Source organism: Vanessa tameamea, chromosome 10 (assembly GCF_037043105.1).
Source record: "Vanessa tameamea isolate UH-Manoa-2023 chromosome 10, ilVanTame1 primary haplotype, whole genome shotgun sequence".
NCBI lineage: Eukaryota > Metazoa > Arthropoda > Insecta > Lepidoptera > Nymphalidae > Vanessa > Vanessa tameamea.
Window position 1 is genome coordinate 11174029 of NC_087318.1, and position 8407 is coordinate 11182435.

Genomic DNA, 8407 nt, shown 5'->3' on the forward strand with positions numbered 1-8407 from the left:
TTTCTTTTCCAAACCGGTGGTAGTGTTTAATTTGACTATCAATAAGTAAGTGTAAAGCTTCCATATTGAAGAAAGGAATTTGAGTTTGAGTTTGTTTTCCGGTTTGAAGAGTAAGTGAGTCAGTGTAACTACACAAGGGACATAACATCTTATTTCCTAAGGTTGGTGTCGCATTAGCGATGTAAGGAATGATTAATATTTCTTACAGCGCCATTGTCTATGGGCGGTGGTGACCGCTTACCATCAGGTGGACCATGTGCTCGTTCGCCTACCTATATAATATTAAAAAAATAGCAATAGACAGACCGAGTTACTTTCGCATTTATTATATTAGTACAGATTAAACATGTATATTAAATACTTCTTAAAGTTTCGTTAAATACTATTAGAAATATACGTGTATCCGATGGGATATCTCATTATTCAAAACGTATTAGAGTTTTGGTAACCTGTGTTAGGCATACCCTCATTTTATCTCCGGTTCCATATAAACTTCCATCCCATATTTAACCCTCTTATGTGACGGATATTCAAAACCGCTGTATAGTCTGTAATAGTCATAAAATATATCTACGCACTGATTTCCATCTTTTTAACTTTGAAATTAAAAACATTTATAGATAATGTCGGTCTTCATTTAACTCCTTAGACGATTAAATAAAAAAAATCTTTCTTGAATAATACGTTCCGTAAGGAATTCCTAAACTAAATTTCACCCTCTCACACGCAGCAGTATGAGACAGTGAAAATGGACTGTGCATTGTATGTCAGAATGTATTTTTATTTTATAACATAGTAATAATACATCAGGGATATAATATGTTAGTTTCCAAGGTTGGTGGCGCAATGCTGTAAGAAATGTCATTTTGTATGGGTGGTGGTAATCACTTACCATCAATTGGCCTATTTGCTCGCCAACCTGTATCATAAAAAAATAGTAGAAAAGGTCTAAACTCTGTACCAAGCCTAAGAATTATTCCTTTCACTCAATACATAACAGGCTTATTAAATAATAACGGAGCGATTTCATTAAGTCATTGAATAATGGCTTTCGAGTGGAAAGCTGACTTGGTATATAAATTATATAAAAGATAATATGTTTATGTCAGTTTAATTTAATTTAATTAAATATTATTTTTATTTTATGCTGAATATATTGAATGTAATTTTAAGTAATCGTTCTATGTATCTATTATAATCCGAATAAACGATGAGTTTCTCAAATTTTTACCAGTTCTAGATAGAATTTACGTTTTCAACCAGTAGCTTATAAATTGTAAAATTAATCTTCAAAAGTGATAGCGGCTTATCAAGTGTCAGTAAAATGTATTAAGATTTTCCTATTTTATCAAATATTTTACTTCGCGTCAGTAAAAAAGACTATGTCAATACGAATATGGTCAATTTGGAAATAAAAGATTACTTATTATGAATACAAATAGCAACAGTACTTTCGTTGTAGTTTAATAATAGCAACTTAGACATAACCAACCGAAAGATACCCTTTGTGGCGTACAATTTTTGTGATACAGCAGTTTTCGAAGTAAACAATAGTTCAGAAAATGAGAAATAAGAAACAACTGAACGTAGATAGAATGAAAAGGGGCGACCGACAGAAATAAATAATGCATTGCATACATAATGTATGGTATGGCTTTTGGTAAGATATGGGTTAACAAACTTGGCCAAGTGCGAGCTTCTTGGCTAACATACAAAAATATTTTTTAGTTTAAATTTTATATTATCTATGCTAATTTTATTAGGCTGAAGTGTTTGTTTGGTTCAACGCGCTTATCTCAGAAAATAATAGTCCGAATAAAAAAAAAATACTGTTTGATTGCCTATTTATCAAGAAAGGTTATAAGGCTATAACCACATGTTACCGGAGTATCAATGAAGAATGTTACAAAAACGGGGGAAAATTATTATAGCCGAGCGAAATCGGGACGATAATCTAGTTTAAGTATATGACTGACGAATAGGAATAATAATAATAAAATTTTATTCATTTTATTTTACGAAACTATTTCGACATTTTTATTTATTTTCTGTTGTTTCACATCTTGCGAGCGCCCCGAGTAGACGTGGGCACCCTTTTGTATAGTTTTTTTTTTTTAACTTTAGTTAATTTATTGTATAAAGTAATCTATTACAGAGCCTTAACAGATAAATTTAGGTGTAACGTATTTTATATGTAATGAGATATATTGCAGGATCAAATCTTAATTACCCGTTTAAAGTCGTGCGAATCCGTAGTTTAATCATATCACCAGAGACTTGAAGCACTAAGTACTTAGACTAGACTAAGTATATTATGGAGCCATCTAGAAATTAAACCAATATCAAAGTTAAAAAATATGATTTGCTATTTACGATAGAAATCGTTTTGAACAAAATTAAATATGTTAAAGTATTTAAAGATAATTTTTAATTAACTTATTAAATTAAAAAAAAACTTTATTAAAGCATATTTCAGTGTTGAATTAAACGTAAATTTACCAACGTTTCGGAAAATAGATCAGTACTTACTCGTTTTCACATTTTTAATTACAGAGTTAAAGCACTTAAAATTTATCCTGCATACAAAAAAAAATACTAAGTCCTTATTTATACCTTATTCATCAATCTTTTTTGACATGAGCCGCAATTTTTTAATAATTATTATTATTTCTAATCAAAGACAAAAGAAACTTTTTTAAATTATTAATTTAACAGACTTTAAAATCGGATGTTGTATGAAGTACGTTTGTTTTGCGTATTAAAGTTATATATGTATAATGCAAGTTTATAAATTTAGAATTTTATTATTATTATTATTACATTCATCTTTATCAGCTATATAATAAGTATAATTTTTAATTAATAATTTACAAATCGTATGTTATTTACATCTTTGTATTTGAATGATAAGAACTATCCGTAGGAAAATGATGATATAAAAACATTGACTTATAGGAGCTGCTATGTTTATTTAGATAGATATAATAAGATAACAGTTCACCATAACTAGGTTAACGTATATAACGTTATTCAAAAATATCTATGAGAATAAAAAAAAAGGCTGTATCGTCAACGTCCAAGCTAACGAATACACGAACACTGCGGCTTTTCTATGAAACCCAAAACTCTAAACGTAAAAGAACCTAAAATTCTATACAAAAGCTTCATATAAAAGCGAGCACTAAGTAAGGGTATCTCAAAAGAGGTTAAATCTAAGGAGGTGAAATAGACCTTCGAGTGTAAATAGAATAAAAAGATCGCTTTTAACGTTACAAAAAGTTTATATATATATATAAAAAAAACATAATTCAATCTTTAAAGGATTTTTAGAAGAATAAAACTCACTGGAAACTAAATTCTGGTACATTATGTAACCGATATATTTATATTATTAAAGTACACGTCGCCTTTGGAATAACGAAATACCAAAACATTACTGATAAAAATCAAACATGGAATCTCCCATCGTTGATGTGGAGTTTTAATTTCGAATATCGCTTCTAAATGAACCTTTTACTTTTGTAAGAGTATGTTTACTTTTATTTCATTACACGAATCAAATCAAATCAAATCAAAAATCTTTATTCAATATAGAAGTGTTTACACTTGCTTATTGATTGTCAAAAATCTACCACCGGTTCGGAATTTAGCACCTCGGACCTGAGAAGAACCGGCGAAAGAAACTCAGCGGGATATATATTTTTTTTTTCATTTTGCATGTACAATAATTATTATATTTTAGTTATTTGAAACAGCCTGGAGGCGATCATTTCATTCCCAAGGTGTGCAATCAACTAAAAAGTCATTAGTGTTGTAATATCCTTTAGCACACAAACGCTCTTTAACGATTCTTTTGAATTTTATAATTGAATAATTTTGAACGTTTTCTGGGATCCTGTTGTAAAAACGTATACATTGCCCCAAAAAAGAGTTACTAACCCTGTGTAATCGGGTACTTGGAGTAACAAGTTTATTCTTGTTCCTAGTGTTAATAGAATGTACGTCACAATTTCTGGGAAAATCGTTTATGTTTTTGCGTACATACATAACATTATCAAAAACAAATTGAGAAGCGACAGTCATTATTTTAATTTCTTTAAATTTATCTCTTAACGAATCTTTTGGGCCCAGGTTATAAATTGCACGAATAGCCCTCTTCTGCAGTACAAAAATAGTATTAATGTCAGCTGCATTACCCCAGAGTAGGATGCCATACGACATTATACTGTGGAAATAACTGAAGTACACAAGGCGAGCCGTATCCACATCAGTCAAAAGTCTAATTTTTTTTACCGCATAGGCTGCAGAGCTGAGTCTATTCGCCAACTTATTTATATGGGGGCCCCATTGGAGCTTAGAGTCTATTGTCATACCAAGGAACTCTGTTGATTCTAAAACATCTAATGCTTCCCCGTTTAAGCATACACTCGTTTTGACACATCTTACATTGGGAGTAGTGAATTTAATACATTTAGTCTTTTTACTATTTAACATTAAATTATTAACACTAAACCAATTTACTATTTCAGAGAGAGTATTGTTCACATCGTCATATATTGAAAGACGTCTTTTTATTTTAAAAATTAAAGAAGTATCATCAGCAAACAATACTATCTCGAGCTTATCACCTAGGAGATGTGGCAGGTCATTTATATAAACAAGGAAGAGGAATGGTCCAAGAATTGATCCTTGAGGGACCCCCACAGTAACTGGAGACCCGGGAGATCTCTTTCCATTTACATCAACCCTCTGAATCCGATTGCTCAGATACGAAATCAGAAGACTGAGTGCAGTGTCCCTAATTCCATAATGACGTAGCTTCCTGACCAAAGTTTCGTGTTGCACGCAATCAAAGGCCTTAGATAAATCACAAAATATCCCTAAGGCATCCTGTGACTCCTCCCTCGAAGTTCATATGTTATTAATTTGAAGACAAAATTCAAATTTAGCAAATGTTTCTTTACAAGTATTTGTAGTAATTATACGCCGCTCGTCTTGATCCATTTTTGTGTTACTTATTTTCTATTAGCATTACGAATACGGATTCTTCCAAAGCAAAGTTTTATTTGATAACAAAAATAGTATTCGTATAAATGTTAAAATATAATTTTAATAATATTTCTACAAAAGCAATTATATCAGGAATAGAACATCTTAATATTATATATATACTCGTATTAAAATAATAATATATATTTTCAATACGGAATATTCACAACGGGAACTTAGAAGTTTATTGATTTTAGGAAACAAAGAGACGGCTCGAGCTGAATAATATTACAGCGGAAGAAGGAATAATAAAAGAATAGTAATAATTCAACGTCTATTTTCTTTTGTTCCAGATAATGCTCGCCACCTTTGCTGATACTCGGATGCCTTAAGGCAATATGAAAGTCAAACGGAGTCTAGACGTGAGGCTCATAGCCTTGTGTACTACCTGCTTACTCCTACCGGCAATCGCTTGCCCGACCCAATGCATATGCAAGTGGAAGAACGGAAAGCGATACGTCGAGTGTACCGACAAGGATTTAAAAGCAATACCAAACTCGCTAGATTCCGAAACTCAAGTATTAGATTTCACCGGAAATGATTTACAAGTGTTGCAAAAGGAGACATTCCACAAATTAGGCTTGTTAGACTTACAGAAAATTTATCTACAGAGATGTCGACTGCAGAAAATCGATAACCACGCCTTCAGGGGCCTTGCAAATCTAGTTGAGTTGGATCTATCTAATAATTATATTACCGTGATTCCATCGAGCAATTTCGTATTCTTCCCATCACTAATGAGACTTTCGCTGAACAATAATCCTATAACCGGTATAAAGACGCACTGCTTCCAGCATCTCTCCTATTTGAATACATTAGAATTGAGCAACTGTAAAATTGAGAATATTGAACCGGAGGCATTCTCTGGACTGAAACATTTAGAATGGTTGAGGTTGAACGGTAACCGATTATCAAATATTCAAGGAGATAATTTATTTCCCGATACGCTTCGGGGTATCGATCTTCAAAACAATAATTGGAATTGCGATTGTAATTTGAGAGATTTACATAACTGGCTATCGAATTTCAATATGCCACATGCCGTTGAACCCATCTGCTCACTACCTGAGCGTTTGAAAAAACGTACTATCACGGACGTAAATGAATTCGATTTATCTTGTTTACCAAAACTGACCCCTACAACCGTATATTTAGAGACGAATGTCGGAAACAATGTATCTCTCGAGTGTATCGTCAAGGCCGTTCCGGAGGCCAAGATACAGTGGTTCTATCAAGGCCAACTTATTCGAAATTATTCAACGTCCGCTATTGAGCCCCATCACGTATTTTATGTAGAAAACGGTGTTATAGATAAAAAAAGCGAGCTGTACATATTCAATATTGGGAACGATGACAATGGTACGTATGCGTGTATCGCAGAAAATTCAGCTGGAAAAGTTCGTGCAAATTATACTATAAAAATTCTTGTGAAAGAGGAACCCGTCGTTATTGTCGTCACGTTCCCTCACCGACATTTAGTAGTGATAATAACTGTTATATTTCTAATAATCGTTTTATTGATAGCAATAATAGCGGTTGTCTTATTGAAATTTAAAACGGATACTAGGAGTCGTAAAAAGAAAGAGAGTGGAAAAGATGTGGCTTTATGTAACCAAATTTTACCTTCTAGCAGAAGTAACGGATCATTGCCAAAAAATAACGGAAGCGTTATAGTGAATGCTCACTCGCACCACGCTTTGCATTACACAGTACAGACAAACCGAGATTATGAGTCGAGCGATGCATACCAGAGCAATAACATGAAAGGCTTTGTCGACAGGAATCCTGACCTAATTAGCGACGCGGAAACCGTCGCTAACAACGCACAAAACGAGAACACAGCGCTTTCAGTATACAAAGCACAAACAACTAACGACACTTTCGAAGAGGAGACCGCATTCACTGCTCCGACAGTACCGCGACAAGTCACATGGCAGGATCAACAAAATTTAACAAGCATGCCGCCAATGAGCATGCCTCCTAACGCTATGTACCAACATTCGGCGGACGTTCACCTCAATCCTGGTTGTTTCTTAGATAGCGAAGGCTACCCATACGATTACGGCCTTCCGAAGCACCCATGTCGACCAACAATGATGTCAAACTATTCTGTCGTTGGACCCTTTTATCAAACATTACCACATAATAGGCCTAAAGGACAGAAGCTAGTTTGTAAATTCGCGAAAGATAACGAATTTAATGCGACACCACCCGCTTGTCCTAATTTCAGTGAAGGGTTCAGCGCGACAAATGTCAGACGGACGTTAGAGGGCTACCCAGTTCCCAGAAATCGTCAGATTGCTTTCGTTGGAAATGGAACTGTTTATTATAATGAAGAGTTCGTACCTTCGCCACCAGAAGGCTACAAAACTGAGCCGGTTCAGTGCTGTGTACCCACAGAGACATGTTCCAGTTGGAACCCAAAAGGAACCTGTGCGGTGATGGTCCCTATGGGAATGCCGGAAGGTCCAGGGAGGTGTTATCAGGTGGAAACTAGGTGTGTCGATACTCAGACAACGGACGCTCGGATGCCGGGCGAAGGGACGGAGAATGTCTTGAAGCCGCTGCCTCAAGTATCGAACGCGAAGTGTGTCTCTGATATGTGTTCCGAGAGCCCCGATGAGGGTTACGTAGGCGACGCGAATGACATCTGACGCCGTCGCCGGAACGATAACGCGTAAACAGGGCAATTTAGACGCTAAAAAAGTGATAAAGCGACTGAATATAAAAATAGTATTGTATATAAGCTTATTAAAAGTACGCGGACAGAACTTCTGTGTATCGTGCACAATCATTCGAATTTAGAATTAAATTATGTAAATCATAATAATGTTTTATACGTACTCTACGTTTCTATTATATTTTTATAGGTGATTAAATATTAAGCTGTAGAACGTTCCGACCCAATTAGTCCTCGATGGAGTGAAAAAGGTTCTATTACATAAACAAAATACTTTTAAAGAAAGCCATCTTAATCTAGGTCTTTTATTATATTAAATTAAAGCAATTGAAGGGAAAAGAAATTGCGTAATTATGTTGATAATTTATTCTAGTCACGATAATAACAGTGTATTATAATATTATGATAAATTTAATTCTGTTACCGTACCAAACTAAACAATAAATACAAAGTTACGGTTTTTTTTTTAAATTTAAATGTTTAAATAATCTAATATATGAATATTTATTTATTAATATTGAAATGTAACAATATTTAATTTCAAACGAATTTCGATGTGCCAATAAAGAAACATCGAAATTTATGTATGATATTTGTTTGATTGGATTAATTTATTTCTAATGTTATTTATAATTGTATCATTCGTCACTTGGCGTCTTACGACTTATAAAATCAATA

General features: G+C 33.7%; 1 protein-coding gene across 1 annotated transcript in view; it reads left to right on the forward strand.

Annotated features, from left to right (window-relative positions):
• LOC113391798 (uncharacterized) overlaps positions 1-8112 on the forward strand; it is a 78414-nt gene extending 70302 nt beyond the window's left edge. The window contains exon 2 of the mRNA XM_026627883.2: positions 5343-8112. Within this exon, the coding sequence (XP_026483668.1) occupies positions 5388-7703 (2316 nt within the window). The 5' untranslated portion in view covers positions 5343-5387 and the 3' untranslated portion in view covers positions 7704-8112. The remainder of the gene's footprint in view (positions 1-5342) is intronic.
• The last annotated feature ends 295 nt before the right edge of the window (positions 8113-8407 follow it).